Here is a 16,599-nt window from a genome sequence, read left to right as displayed (position 1 = left end):
TTGCAATTGCCTTCTTTGTTATGTGGAAATGTCGATGAGCATTCCTAGTTTTGTTATATACAAGCATACAATGACAGTAAAGACATTCATTCATTCTAGTTGAGATTTAATATGAGCTTTTTTCAACTTTCCAATAAAGCCTTGACTGATGAAGAACCCAGGCAACAGTCTCTCACATCTCAGCTGCTGAAGCTTTTAACTCCTTAGACTGGTGACTGGACCTTCCAGACACACGTATGTCTATACTGCAATCACTTAAGACACATTCACTTCAGTCAGGTGAACTCCATTTCAGTAATCGTGAGATGACTAGCACCAATTGACTGGAGCTCTGCTGAATTAGGGCAGTCATTTTAAAGGGGGTGAATAACTGTGGCCATTTATTTAAAGCCAAATTATGTTGGCTTTAGATGAATGGCCACTGTATGTTGCAGAAAAATGTAATTGGAGAATATAAATTAATTAAAGAGTTTGGTCTAGACCTGCTCAAATTGGAAAGTGTCATGAGATAACTTTTGTTGTGAATTGGCGCTATATAAATAAACCGAATTGAATTGAATTGAAATAAATTGTGATTTGCCATGTAAAGTCTTTGAATATAGTGACATTAACATTCTCCGGGCTCTCCACTTTCCACACCTGTCTACCTGCCTTTAAAACAGTCCATGGAGATGTATTTTTGAATACAGAAAACTGAAGTTGGTTGCCTTTGGCCTACTTCTCTATTTTCTCTCTTTTCTAATCCGCTTTCTTCATCCTTTCATTGCTTTCTCTCTTTGCCTGCTCCCTCTCTTTCCATCTTCCACTCCATTCAACCGTGCAGTGCTAGCATGTTGTTACATGAACATAACCATGGACTGTGTGTGACTGTATGTGTGTGTGTGTGAGTGAGTGAGCGAGTAAGAGAGAGAGAGAGGAAATCGTCAAGCACAATATTCAGCAAGTGACACCGCCTGTACAAAAATCCTTATTATTTACAGTATGTCAACTCTTAAAGATGGTGTACCCCGAATAAATTATTAAAACAACTCTGTTGATGGAATAATGGTGCACATTCATCAAGTCTATTGTCAGGCTCATCATATTTTTACCCTAGCCCTGGATTACAAATTTAAAAAAAAAAAAAATATGAATTTGATGTGATGACATCATAACTTGATTTGTTTGAGAAACTGTAGACAGCTGTTCAAAAGAACATAGCATTATTTATCAAAATACATACCAATTATTATTAGGAAATGACAGTCCTGCTTTCATGCGGAAGAGAGGGAGAAAACTGTGCAGCTTGCACTCACATTCTATGGTATAATAAATAATTACAGCTTCCCTCTGTAGTGTTAAGAAAACCACACAGAGGAGTATGACTGCAATACGACAGGCTCTGGATCTTTCTTACAAGATTGCTGGTAAAAGGAAATGTAAAACAACAACAGCCATGTGCTTTGATGAACTGTACCAATTATAAATGTAACCAAACATCAGCATGTTTAATTTCACTTCATCCAGTGGTAGAACAAGCCAGTAATGTGCAACACTGCATGATTTTGAAATATTTTATAATGTTCAATGACACACATGACTTTCTCCCTTTCTATAATGCTGAGAGAAAAGTGTCTGAGTGACTTTTTGCTTGAGAAGATGTATATCCATCAGGTCTAAATGTTCAGACAAATGGCAAAGATGAAAACTATGAAAACTGGGATGGGAAAAGTGTGAAATGTGTGATAAATGATTGGGATTCGGTTAAAGGAAAGACACTTTAAATAGAAAGCAAAAATGTGTACAGAGCTTCTTTCTAGTTTTACCGCAAATTGTGTAACAGACACTCTCTTCTTATCTCTTACCTTTTGCTCTTGCTCTGTCTCTTCACATGTCTGACAATAGTACTTTTAATCCACTCTTTGAACAAGAGATGCTTCTCAACAAGGGCTCACTTTCCCCTACAACAACACTGGTGGGGTGGGTGGGGGGGTACTTTGCTGCTCCAAAATACTACAAAAGCACAGACGCAAACTAGCAGAGCAACGTGAAAGAAAATAAGGTAGAGAGACATGTAACAAAGGTCCCTGGGATATCTGTGTTGAAAGCATGTAAACTGAGCACACTATTCAGCTTCAGCTTCTACTGCCTGAGGTCTGATGCACTGCGTTCAGGTCATAGTCTCCCCTGGAGCTGTGGGTTCGAATCCCATTTCTGACAGCTACCTTAACTCCTGGGTTGTCACCTGTACATCAGGCTATCCTCTCTGATGGAGAACGACTCTCACCTCCTTCATGAGACTCTGACAGCACTGGGCAGCTCCTTCATTGGCAGGCTGTTTCACCCCAAGTGTGTGAAGGAGTACTACCACTACCACTACCACTCTGGATTGTGTGTGTGGATTAGCCAGTCCAGAAAGATAAGATAATAAAGATAATAAAAATAATTTAAACTCAAGTGTCCTTGACAAGACGGTACTTCAAGGTTAATAATAATTGATTAAGATTAAGATTAGTAATAATTCAGATGTGACCTGAAAGGATCATACCAGCCTATAAAATCTGTTTCCTCACAACTTAGTTATGATGACAGAGCTCCATTCAGCTGCCACCACAGACAAAAACATGAGTGAAGTGTCTGAAGCTTGGCAGTGCCTGACTCCACCTCACTCCTGGCTAATCCAAAAACATCTTGAGTGGTCTCTTAGTAAAATTATCTGCACAGTAAGGGACATTATTTGTCCAGTATTTCTATGAAAAATTCCTCTGAAGGCACCAACAACACAAGCACACCCATCCATCCATCCATTTTCTATACCGCTTATCCGTCAGGGTCGCGGGGGAGCTGGAGCCTATCCCAGCTGACTACGGGCGAGAGACGGGGTACACCCAGGACTGGTCGCCAGTCAATCGCAGGGCCAACACACAAAGACAAACAACCACACACTCTCACACTCACACCTAGGGGCAATTTAGAGTAGCCAATTAACCTAATGTGCATGTTTTTGGTATTGTGGGAGGAAGCCGGAGTACCCGGAGAAAACCCACGCAGGCACAGGGAGAACATGCAAACTCCACATAGAAGGGCCCAGACCGGGATTCGAACCTGGAACCCTCTTGCTATGAGGCGACAGTGCGAACCACTGCACCACCGTGCCGCCCGACAAGCACACCCAAAAAGTCAAATTCAGTGACTCGCGTTAGCTGAGGTGAAGCCAAGCAGTTAAACAAGTGAGTTGAATAATGATTTACCATCAGTACAGTTAACATGAACAGGGAACAGTTTTTTTTGTATCAGGCTGTAAATAGCTTTATTTCTCTTCTCTTCTCTTTATTTCTCTAAAGTTTAACACGGGGGTTAGTGAAGATTATTTCACGTTTTGAGTCAGCTTCAAGTGGTCATTTGAGGAACTGCAATTATTGCCACTTGGCTGCCTTATAGCGCTACATTCACAAACCCTGACATTTGAAAATTCAACAGGGAACACATGAATTTCATAGAAGCTTTCAAACTGGAACTCTGATATCTGCTTTAATTGGATGACCAAGGCTGGAAGAAATAAACTATAGTTAGCAGAGAAATCTGCTAAGTAGTGGTGTTTTCATAAGAAAATGTCAGACAAGAAATAACGATGAGTAGCTCTGATGAGATGCTGGCCACACTTTCTCCAGAACAACTGTTGTAGGGTATCAGTGTGAGTATACCAAGGAGGACAGAGGGAGAGGATACTGCTGCCACATCACTGGTTCAACACAACACCAGTCTCTACACTCTCTACAGTCATGGAAAAAATTATTAGACCACCCTTGTTTATTTCAATTTCTAGTTCATTTTAATGCCTGGTACAACTAAAGGTACATTTGTTTGGACAAATTGCAAAATAGCTCATAAGAGTTTAATTTAAGAGCTGTTATCTAGTCATTTTCCATGGATTTCCTGATAATAACCAAAATCACTCAAGTTCTTACATCAATAGCTATGGCATTGTACTGCCTTTTGTCTGTTAGTCACATGATACACACAGGAGTTAGTACTTGATTGCATAACCATTGTTTTTGATGACTGCATCTTGGTGTGCTCTCCACCAGCTTCTGACATGGTTCTGCTGTCACAGCAGCCCATTCCTGTCGCAAAAATTCAAACAAATTTTCTTTGGTTTTGGCCTTGTGATTCTCCATTTTGAGTTTCATGATGTTCCACAGGTTTTCAATTGGATTTAGATCTGGTGATTGAGCAGGCCAAGGCATGGTTCGAATGTTCTGGTTCTCCATCCAGTCTTTAACTGACTTTGCCGTGTGACAAGGGCCGTTGTCTTGTTGGAAAATCCATTCATTCGAGGCAGGAAAGAGTTTATCAACTGATGGAAGAAGACTGTTTTCAAGAGTAGCCCTGTACGTGACCTGGTTCATTTGCCCTGCACACAATTGCATTTGCCCTGTTCCACCTATACTGAAACAACCTCAGATCATCACTGATCCACCCCCATGTTTTACTGTAGGAGCAAGACAGTCTGGTTTGTAGGCTTCTCCAGGCTTCCTCCTAACCAGTTAGTTGGCTGGAGTGGGCATCAACTCAAAATTGGATTCATTACTGAAGAGAACCATAGCCCAATCATCAACAGTCCAACCCTTGTGATCCCTAGCAAAGAGTAACCGGGCCTTCTTCCATGCCCTGTGACTTCAGACCAGCTTCAAGAAGTCAGTTTCGAACTGTTCTTGCTGAACAAGTCACATTTCTTGACAGTGCCCACTCATTTTTAAGGTCCCTGGAGGTCTAACAATGATATCCTGAAACAGGAACTGATGAGTGCATGGTCATCTCGTGGGGTAGAACGACGTTTCCTGCCTCGACCAGCTAGCAGTTTGGTAGTACCATGTTCGGCTTGCTTTTTCTTAGTGTAATGAACAGCTGTCTTGGAGATCTTCAGTTTTTTGGCTACCTGTCTCTCACTTATGCCAATTTCCAGCAGTGCCAAGATGGCTGCCTTTGTGGCTTCATGTAATCCTTTTGTTTTAGGTATTATGTGTGAGCTGACAACTTCTGAGTTGTGCTACGGCTTGAATGTAAGCATAAAACCACTCTAGGCCTTTGCATGTGTACTGCTGCTTATGACATGAAATGGCCTCTTATATACCCTGAGAATACAATTAAGCTTAAGCACGTCAAATGGAATATAAAGTATTATGGAATCAGCTGCATTTTTTGGCATGTTCATTGTATTCAGGTAGTATGCCTTTAGTGGTACCAGCCATTAAAATGAACAAGAAATTGAAAAAAACAAGGGTGGTCTTATAATTTTTTCCATAACTGTACATTATGAAAACCTGCCTACTTTTGAGTAGGTCCCTATTTTGCCGCCAAAACAGCCCTGACCCAGGCATGTACTCCCTTAGACTTTCGAAGATATGCTGCGGTATCTGGCACCAAACCATCAGTCACAGATCCTTTAAATTCTGTAAATTGAGAGGTGGGGCCTCTGTGGATCGGATTTGTTTTTACAGTACATCCCACAGATGCTTGATTGGATTGAGATCTGGAGAATTTGGAGGCCAAATCAATACCTCGGACTCTTTGTGTGTTTCTCAAACTATTCCTGAACGATTTTTGGGGCAATGCTATTTTTCAGCAGTTTAAGCTACAGTAGCTCTTTCATTGGATCCGACAACACACGCCAGCCTTTGTTCCACAACTACATCAGTGAACCTTGGCCATCCATTACCCTGTCACCAGCTCACTCGTTTTCCTTCCTTGCACTTTTGGTAGGTCCTGACCACAGCAGACCAGGAGCATCCCACAACAGCTGCAGTTTTGCAGATGCTTTGAACCAGTCCTCTAGCCATCACAATTTGGCCATTGTCAAAGTCACTCAAATCTTTACACTTGCAGATTTTTTCTGCTTCCAACACATCAACTCCACTGCTGCCTAATATATCCCACTCACTGCCAGGTACGGCTGTAATGAGGTAATCAATGTTATTCACTTCACCTATCCGTTTTCATAACGTTATGGCTGATCGGTGAATATTCATAGATGGTAGCAGGTAGTGGAGGTGTAACACATGACATATGGCAAACTATGAAATCCAATCCAACAAATGTAGTGTATGAGATATATGAGACAAAGTACCCTAATTTCAGCACTCTCTTGTAGGTACATAAAGTTGACAAAAAAAGTTGACAAAAGTTTTCGTCCCTTTAAACATGGATTGCTTCACAGATCAGAGTCTTGCCCCATCAGAATCATTTTTAGGTGTGACATCTGTTTTGCAAAACTTCACAGAAAGACTGCAACTATTTGTAAAAAAAAACAAAAAAACAAAATCAACATGATCATTCTTACTATAAGTGATAAATATGTGCTTTAGTGGTTGAAGGTGGATGTGTTGTTTGAACATTCTGAAAATCTTGACAATGATGCAACACATTACATGAGCTAAAGTATAGCTGCATTATTTTTGAAATGACTGGCCCAAATGAGTGTACGTAGTCATTTGTCCTTTAAGGCTCCTATTATTTCAATCTGCAATGTGCTTAAAGTATGTATACACTAACAAACAAAACTGCAATTAATCAAAATAGGGCAAATGAAGCAAATGCAGTGGAGTGACGTGTACAGATTCACCACATCCCCAGTAGAACTGATGACAAATCACAATGCAACTTCATGTCTATGATATAAAAATAGACATGGTTTGATTTAAAATTAGAAACCCCCAGAAAGCAAGCCAGACAAAAACATTCACAAATAGCAGAAACAGATAAACACAGTGGAATAGCTTCAGAGAGATGGCAGCACACATTCTATTTCAGACAGCAGGTGGCAAGCACAGCCTTATAATATCTTGAATCCAAGAATTTTGGGTATAAAATGGTTCAAATGACACCTAAAACATATTTCATTTTGAAGTCTTTGCTTTGATTGCCTATTTAGGTCTCTAAGAGGCTTTTAATGTGAAATCTCTGCAGAACCTGTTTGTCATTGCCTGTAGCTGGTGGTGGGAATAAATGGACTCAATCTGATTTTTTTTTTTTTTTTTTTTTTTTTTTTTTTGCTCACATGTCATATAACCATGCTTTCTCAATACAAATAACATAGAATCTTATCTTTTCATATATGGTCCTAAATCAGATCTGATTCCTGCTGATGTGACAGCTGTGTGCAGTCAGATGAGAATTCGTGTGGTTTTTCTTCCACTGAGCATGCTCACATCACTATTACATCATTATTCATGAACTGTCAGGAGTGTTGGACAAAGATAAATATGGAGGATCACCGCAACAATGACTGAGAGACAGGAGGTTGTAAATTTAACAGATATATGGGAAGATGTTTCAATCAGAGCTATTTTTGCTTTCTTGCCTTCAGAGTAAAAAGGTGGCAGTCACCACACTATCGGTGGTGCAGTGGTTAGCACTGTCGCCTCATAGCAAGAGGGTTCCAGGTTCGAATCCCGGTCTGGACCCTTCTATGTGGAGTTTGCATGTTCTCCCTGTGCCTGCGTGGGTTTTCTCCGGGTTCTCCGGCTTCCTCCCACAATACCAAAAACATGCACATTAGGTTAATTGGCTACTCTACATTGCCCCTAGGTGTGAGTGTGAGAGTGTGTGGTTGTTTGTCTTTGTGTGTTGGCCCTGCGATTGACTGGCGACCAGTCCAGGGTGAACCCCGCCTCTCGCCTGTAGTCAGCTGGGATAGGCTCCAGCCTCGCGACCCTGACAGATAAGCGGTGTGGAAAATGGATGGATGGATGAATGCACCACTATTTTATTAATTTTAATGATGGACAGTTATACCAGTGTCATTTTCTGTTGTTCAGCAGCATGCTTGTTGTAAATGTGGAGTCATGGCATTCAAAGATGAATGTGAACAGTCAATGCAAAAACATCAGAATATAACCTTTGTGAAGGAAATCAAAATTTTTGCTCACAAGATAAAATGGAGTTGAACACGTGAGCCAGCACATGTAATTTTACCTTTCGTATTTGTTTGTATTGGCCATTGCCTTTATTTAAAACTTATTGATATTTATTTGCAATTATTCCAACACTAAAGTTCTTGCTATCAACATTTTCATAAGACATGCGATGTTATATGGAACATTAATCGCTAAAATACAGTGCAGGTACTCTTGCAGATATTTCTGAGAAGTCACAGTTCTTTCCCTCAGCTGTTTTGGTCTTTTCTCTGCTGCAACTGTGTGCACAATGAATCCCCTCTTTCATACACCTCAGTGTTAGACCATTGAGCTCTCTGGAAAGAGCAAAAACATGCATGTCTTCATATAAATTATGAATTCATTGAAGCATGAATTAAAGTGTGCTCAAAAAATAATAGTGTAGGTGTATGAAAATACACACACAAACACTCACACACACGGAATCCCCAAATGCCTTCAGATGTATTCAAAATGTCTTACATGGCTCGACTATATATAGCTTCAAAGACCCAGATTCCCTATGTAGGCAGACACATTCACACACACACACACACACACACACACACACACAAAATGCTCTGGCAGAATATGCCAACACATTAGCTGCAATCTGGAATACTCGAACAGTGCAATCTGAAAACAAAAGCTCTCTCTTTCTCACATACATACACACACACACACACACACACACACACACACACACACAACCATGTAACCAGGGATGAGAGAGCTGGATAAAGGAATGAGACTAATGGAGTAAAGTTGCTTAATGACAAATTGTCAGATTGCAGAAGCCATTTTCTCTGCTTGTCATTTAGCTCTTTCATCCAGAAGTACTGTTAAAATATTCCTGTGCTTCAGGCTTTTGCTCTGTCACACTTTCATTTCTCCTTACATTTCTCTCTCTCTCTCTCTCTCTCGCTCTCTCTGCCTTCTGAACGTAGCAGCAGAAGGCTCACAATGACGATGTGCTTGTAAACTGGGTCATAAAAACACACAACATGCTCCCCAAAGCCATTTATTCTGATTGCTAAGATTGTACAATATACATAAAAGTAAGTAAGTGAGTAGCATGTAAGCAAGTAAAATTTATTTAGTATAGCAACTTTCACAAAGCTAGGTCACAAAGTGCTTCACAAGAATAAAAACTGTTTAAAGGACCTTTAATACGGGAAAAAAAAACATTAACAAAAAAGAACGATAAAACAAGCAACAGAAGACCTTAAAAAGTCCCAAAACACTAATCAGCATCAGGTGAGACAAAGGCCATTTTGAATAAATGAGTCTTTAGCTGCTTTTTAAATATTTCAGCAGAAACCACGGAACATAAGTCTAAAGTGAATGATCCACAAAGTCATAGCCACAACATTAAAGGAACAATCACCTTTCATTTTAAGACGAGTGCAAGGGACAACCAGTAAGCCGTGGTAAGCAAATCTAAGTGACCTACTGGTGATAGAAGGACGGATCAAGTCAGATACATACACGGCTGATCACGCAGGCTACTGTGAACTGTCAAAACAATAACCTTAAAATAAATGAAAAGGCAATATAAAGAAGATAATGTGCGTGTTTGCTCTGCTGGACCTGGTCACCAGCATTCTGGACAGCCAAAACATGACTTACTGAGGCATGCAAAGACAGAATTACAAAATATCAATTAAATTTATTTCGAGCAGGTCTAGTCGATACTCCTTGATATAGTCCAAAAATCCCCTGTGAGTAAGCACAACACCTAATAATCTAATTAAAATGATATAAAGACATGAATGATCATCTCTACCTCAGGTTGTCATACAAAAGACCAAAATTTAGCAATATTTTTTAAATGAAAGAAACATGAATGGGTCAACTTTGATAAGCTGATCGAAATGCATAGCCTGATTTCTGAGATTAAATTGAACAGCAGAGGAAAGAGACCCAATACACCAAGCAACATTCAAAGCTATGTGATCTGAAGCAAACATAAGGCTCTTAGTCTTATCCTGCATTTACCTGTAAAAAGTTGTTAGCCATCCAGTCCTTAATGGCATTCAAACAGCTCTGCAAAATGATGAGTTTCTCAGTCTCACCAGGCTTAAAAGAGACATATCTTCAAATTGACTAAAAACATGACCAAGTGGGGGCATACAAAATACATATATATATATATATATATATATATATATATTATAATTAGTTTTAAAAAAATATTTTATTTTATTATATTTTTGGGCAGTTTCTCATACTCTTCAATGCAGAACCTCTCAAGCTCCATCAGGTTGGATGGGGAGTGTCAGTGCAAAGCCATTTTCAGATCTCTCCAGAGATGCTCAGTAGGGTTCAAGTCTGGGCTCTGGCTGGGCCACTCAAGGACATTCAGAGTTGTCCTGAAGCCACTCCTTTGTGATGTTGTATGTTCGTTGGGTCAGGGTCTACAGGGTCGTTGTCCTGTTGAAAGATAAACCTTTGCCCCAGTCTGAGGTCCAGTGCACTCTGGAGCAATGTACAGAGACATCAGGGATGTCTCTGTACATTGCTGCAGTCATCTTTCTCTTGACCCTTACTAGTCTCCCAGTTCCTGCTGCCCCAAAACATCCCCACAGCATGATGCTACCACCACCATGCTTCACAGTAGGAATGGTATTGGCCAGGTGATGAGCAGTACCTGGTTTCCTCCAGATTTGACGGTTGTCATTCATGCCAAAGAGTTCAATCTTTGTTTCATCAAGTCAAGTCAAGTCAACTTTATTTGTATAGCCCATTTTTACAAGCAGTTTGTCTCAAAGGGCTTAACATAACATCAGCAACATCCTCTGCCCTTCATCAGACCAGAGAAGTTTGTTTCTTGTGGTCTGAGTCCTTCAGGTGCCTTTTGGCAAACTCCAGGTGGGCTTTCATATGCATTTTACTGAGGAGTGGCTTCCGTCTGGCCACTCTGCCATAGGTGAGTGCTGGTGGAGTGCTGCAGAAACGGTTGTCCTTCTTGAAGGTTCTCCCCTCTCCACAGAGCAATGCTGGAGCTCTCAGAGTGACCATTGGGTCCTTGGTCACCTCCCTGACTAAGACCCTTCTACCCCGATCACTCAGTTTAGTTGGGCAGCCAGCTTTAGGAGGAGTCCTGGTGATTCCAAACTTCTTCCACTTGTGGATTATGGAGGCCACTGAGCTCTTTGGGACCTTTAATGCAGCAAAAATCTTTTCTGTACCCTTCCCCAGATCTGTGCCTTGACACAATCCTGTCTCAGAGGTCTACAGACAATTCCTTTGACTTCATGGCTTGGTTTGTGCTCTGACATGCACTGTCAACTGTGAGGGTTTATATGGACAGGTGTGTGCCTTTCCAAATCATGCCCAATTCCAAATCAAACATCAACTGAATTTGCTACAGGTGGACTCAACTCAAGTTGTAGAAAAATTTGAAGGATGATCAATGGAAACAGTATGCACCTGAGCTCAATTCTGAGTGTCATGACAAAGGGTGTGAATACTTATGTACAGTAGCTTGCAAAAGTATTCATACCCCTGGAACTTTTTCACATTTTGTCACGTTACAACTACAAACATAAATAAATTTTATTGGCATTTTATGTGAAAGACCAACACAAAGCAGCACACAGTTGTGAAGTAGAAGAAAAACTATACATGCTTTCCACATTTTTTTACAAATAAAAAACTGAAAAGTGCGGCATGCACTAGTATTCAGCGCCCTTTTCCCAGAGTGCAGCCAATTGCCATGAAAAAAATTCAGTGTATGTAAAAATATATATATTGCCAATAAAAGTTGATTATTATTATATGATGATGATGATGATGATGATGATGATTAAGTTGCCTGATGATTGCTGAATGATCAAATTTTGACCTAATGATAAAATAGAGTCCACCTGTGTGTAATCTAATCTCAGTAAAAATACAGTTATTCTATGAAGACCACAAAAGTTTGTTAAGAGAATGTTAAGAGAAAACAGGTCAGGGATTAAGTTGTGGAGAAGTTTAAAGCAGGGTTAGGTTACAAAAAGATTTCCCAAGCTTTGAACATCTCACAGAGCAATGTTCAGTCCATGGAAATGGAAAGAGTATGGCATAACTACACACCTACCAAGACATGGCCGTCCACCTAAACTTACAGGCTGAACAAGGAGAGCACTGATCAGAGATGTAGCCAAGAGGCACATGGTAACTCTGGAGGAGCTGCAGAGATCCACGGCTCAGGTGGGGGGAATCTGTCCACAGGACAACTATTAGCAATGCACTACACAAATCTGTGAAAGAAAGCCGTTATTGAAAAAAAAAAGCCATAAGAAGTCTCGTTTGCAGTTTGCCAGAAGCCATGTGGGGGACACAGCAAACATGTGGAAGAAGGTGCTCTGGTCTGATGAGACCAAAATTGAACATTTTGGCCTCGAAGCAAAACGGTATGTGTGGCAGAAAACCAACACTGCACATCACTCTGAACACACCATCCCCACTGTCATACATGGTGGTGGCAGCAGCTTCATGCTGAGGAGGTGCTGTTCTTCAGCAGGGACAGGGATGCTAGTCAGGGTTGATGGGAAGATGGATGGAGCCAAATACAGGGCAATCTTGAAAGAAAACCTGTTGGCGTCTGCAAAAGGCTTGAGACTGTGGCGAAGGTTCACCTTCCTGCAGGACAACGCCCCTAAACATAAAGCCAGAGCTACAATGGAATGGTTTAAAACAAAACATATCCATGTGTTAGAATGAACCAGTCAAAGTCCAGACCTAAATCCAATTGAGAATCAGGGGCAAGATCTGAAAACTGCTGTTCATAAAAACTTTCCATCTAATCTGACTGAGCTTGAGCTGTTTTACAAAGAAGAACGGGCAAAAATTTCAGTCTGTAGATGTGCAACGCTGGAAGGGACATACCCCAAAAGACATACAGCTGTAATTGCAGATAAAGGCGGTTCCACAAAGTATTGATTCACAGGTGCTGGATACTTTTGCAAGCCACTGTACATGCTACATTTTTTGTCCTTCACTATTAATAAATCTGCAAAAAATTCAAGAAATCTTGTTTCACTTTGTCATTATGGGGTATTTTGTGTAGAATTTTGAGGGAGAAATTTAATATAATCCATTTTGGAATGAGACCGTAACATAACAAAATGTGGAAAAAGCGAAACGGTGTGAAAACTTTCCGGATGCACTGTATATAGTATGTTGAATCTACAAAGCAAATGTTTTGGACGCAAGACAGACCCCTGAGGCATACCACAGGAAAGGACAGCGGTTTTGGAAATGCAGTGACCAAGTTACACAGAAAATTGAATACATGGCAAGGTGGAAGCAAATGTGAGCACAGTTTGTACCAGTTTGAACCAGAATCAGAATCAGTTTTACTGCCACGTTTACACATAAAAGGAATTTGTCTTTTTGGCATAAGGTGCAAATACACAATATAAATATAGAATTAGAATTGGAAAGTACAGCGTATTACAAACCATCCAGACTAGAGGTTATTGTAACTTTTTAAGTTAGAAGGTTATGTGGCAATATATTTAGACAGAACGACAGGAAAAACAGCTTTCTATTGTACTGTTAAATTTTAGATTTGTGCTTTAAAAATTAATAAAAAAAAAAAAAAAAACCTTGACCAAAACAACTAAATGGGCAACAAACTCTCCAACATCAAAACTTATAAATGAAGTAAACAAATAGCCGTCAACTCTTTACCTACCTCAGTAGTCACAAATACCAAACAGCCATAAATGTGTGTAAGAGCACAAAACCACTGAAAAAAATAACAGAAAAACTATAAGACTACAGCATCTGTGTTCAACTATAGATATATGTGCTGTATATATGCATTATTCCAAACAAGCCTACTCAAGTATATGCATGTGTTTCTGCACATCTGAAGGCCGTCAGAAGGAAAAATGAAATGAGGAACAAAAGTACATCAATAACATTAAAATTAGTTGCCTTAAGACCTCAATAGCTGCTGTTCATGTTTTCCTGTTTGTTTCCTGCTAAATATCAGAATAATCTAAAGCCTGTCCACTGTATGAAAATTATATAAATATAAAATAATAAAAATTGTGTGTGATATGTCATATCAGATTTGAATTTTACTCAGAAATTACCGTTATTTCCGACGGCTTTTCTAGTTACTTTGTCTTTATATAAATGATGATTTTAATGTATATTCCTTTAAAACATTTGAAGTCGTTGAAGTATCATTAAAGCAGATCACAAAAACAACCTTCTTTCAACTCTGTAACATCACCTCACACCCAAGCTGTCACTTTCTGCTGCAGAAACTCTCATTCATGCTTTTATTACACCCATGCTCGATTACCACAACGGCAAATTCCATAAATTCTCCTCACTGCTTGCAGGCCCTAAATAACTAAGCAACTCCCTGCAGTACTTCCACCTCCTCCACCTGTCCAGTCCCCCCCCCCCGGGTCCAGGGCTGCCAGGATATCTAATGCTGCACCAGGGTATTTCCAGCTGCTGGAAAGGCGAAGCAGTCCTAGTTTAAGTTCAACATCTTTAGTGTTATAATGAAGCAGTAATTGTCAATAAAGTTCTTAGATACAGTTATTATTTCTTTTTGAATGCATTTTGTTGGAAAACATATTTAGCTAAAAACCAATCCAGAACAAATAAAGTGATTAACTGCTTGTCTATTTGTGTCAAATTACTTTTTTCATCCATTGCTGTCTTCCCTCTGCAGACTCTGCAGACTCAGAGGCATTTTGTGCAGGTCTTCTTATGTAGCTGCACATAATTGCATTCTAAAAGTCTGATACCATATGGTACAAACAGTGATAGATGTGTGACAGTGTAGCACCATCTACTGGGACTCATCACAGCTCATGATTGATCTGTGACTTGAGTAATGATCAAGGAACATGAGGTCCATGTACAGCATAGGACCACAAAATGGCTGGATTCGTTCCACTAAAGAAAATCAGAGTCCAATAATTCTAAAATTAACTTTAATAACATTTATCCTGGAGGAGGAACTTTTCTTTTAATCTGAACTAAAAGTAGTTCAAAGTCAGCTCATAGTTCAAATTAAAATCCCGAAGGCTGGTTTCGTGTTTTCTTTTCATCTTAAATTTGCAATTTGTCTTCTCAATCTAGAAATTAAAATACTGTACTTTGTTATGCTTTAAAAGGCCTATTCTAACATGAAAATAAGAGATATAAAAAATTTCATTTAAATATTGGCAGCCTCAGACTTCCATATACAAACACTGACGTTACTAAAACCTTAACCTAAATATTAACCTTAAAATGGCTTAATTTGACCTTACCCTTAGAACAACAGTCTAACACCACCCAATGCAGAACTCCAACCACTGGACTGGAACCTACAAACAATCCCACAGACATTAGACAATCTAGACAACAACTAAACCAAAGTTACGTTTACTCGTGCTGTTCGAGTTTGTCTCCATTTGCAACACTACAGTAAAAACACAGGCTAATATTTTCAACTGTAATAAGATGATAAAAACAAATTTCCATATGTCAAACTTTTCCTAAACACACACACCGTTAACATGGCACAAAACAGAAAGGTTTTCATTGGAAATAAACAGTTGGGAATATAGAGCATAATGGTCCGTGGCCTCTCCAGCTAACAGATGTTAACATCACTAAACCTTTCTGGAAACAGACTTCCACCTGATTCATCTTCAAAGAGGAGAAAACAGAAGAGAGCCCCAGCGTCATCTGTACACAGTTTAGCATGACAAAGAGGACTGATGTTTCTCAAACTAGCAAAAAGTGACACTATACATTTACAGATGCTAGATATCCATCAACTCTTTGTTTCTCTTATTGTAAGTAGGAGCATGCAGTTATCCTGTTCCACACCATTTCCCTTGTCCAGCAGTAGCGGAACCAAACAATGGCATTTAACAAGAGGTAAATTCATATTGTCACACACATACACAAATTCACTCACCTGCTGTAAATACATGAATGTGAGGGCAGCGCAGGACAGCTGAGGACAGGCGTCCACGTTGGGTAACGCCACACATGTTCCTCCAGGATGCTGCATGTTCCCTCTGTCTCACAACACAAACCCCTTCAGCCCTGACAATATACACCCCTTTCTGAAAGGTGAGGTAGAGCAGCAGAGAAAGAGAAAAAAAAAAAGAAAAGAAAGAAAGAAAGAGAAGGAATGATTGGTAGAGAGTTAGCAGAGAGAGGGAGCTTCAAAGGAAGCAGCAGCCGGTCCCGTACGATGGAGACCCGAGTGTTTTCTGCTCACAAGAAGGCGGGATGAGCGCAGGCAGAGAGAGAAAGAGACAAAGAGAGAGAGAGAGAGAGAGAGAGAGGGAGCTCTGCTGCAGTGTGTGTGACTCAGTGTGTGAGAGAGTCAGTGTGAGTCTGACTCAGTATGTATGTGTAGGTGTGTGTGTGTGTGCGTGTGTGTGCGTGTGGAGGCAAGCCAGCAGTCAGTGTGACTGCCATCGCTGGAGCGTGAGGGAGGCAGAGAAATGTCTGTGTGTGTTTCTAATGTGGTGTGTGTGTGTTTATGCGAGAAAGAGAGAGAGAGAGAGAGATACAGAGCAAGTGAAAGAGAGCGTCCCGCTGTATGTGCAAGTGTTGTTTCTTGCAAAAAATCCTGATCTCCCTTCCTCCCTCCCTCCCTCCCCTTTCTCTCTCATTCTTTTGATGAATTGAAGCTCTCTGACGTGTTACTGGAGGTGATTGA

The 16,599-nt window shown here is 40.2% G+C and overlaps 1 protein-coding gene across 7 annotated transcripts in view; it reads right to left on the bottom strand.

Moving 5' to 3' along the window:
• The window catches only part of rbfox1 (RNA binding fox-1 homolog 1), a 129,457-nt gene extending 113,386 nt beyond the window's left edge, over nucleotides 1-16,071 (bottom strand). For all 7 annotated transcript variants that reach the window (XR_006845619.1, XR_006845620.1, XM_046414763.1 and 4 more), the window contains exon 1: nucleotides 15,844-16,071. Coding sequence is in view for 5 of the 7 variants with exons in the window: in XM_046414763.1 (XP_046270719.1) it covers nucleotides 15,844-15,939 (96 nt within the window). In the remaining 2 variants the exon portion in view is untranslated. The remainder of the gene's footprint in view (nucleotides 1-15,843) is intronic.
• Nucleotides 16,072-16,599: the final 528 nt, after the last annotated feature.

Source organism: Scatophagus argus, chromosome 16 (assembly GCF_020382885.2).
Source record: "Scatophagus argus isolate fScaArg1 chromosome 16, fScaArg1.pri, whole genome shotgun sequence".
Classification (NCBI taxonomy): Eukaryota; Metazoa; Chordata; class Actinopteri; family Scatophagidae; genus Scatophagus; species Scatophagus argus.
This window is presented reverse-complemented; position numbering and strand designations above follow the sequence as displayed.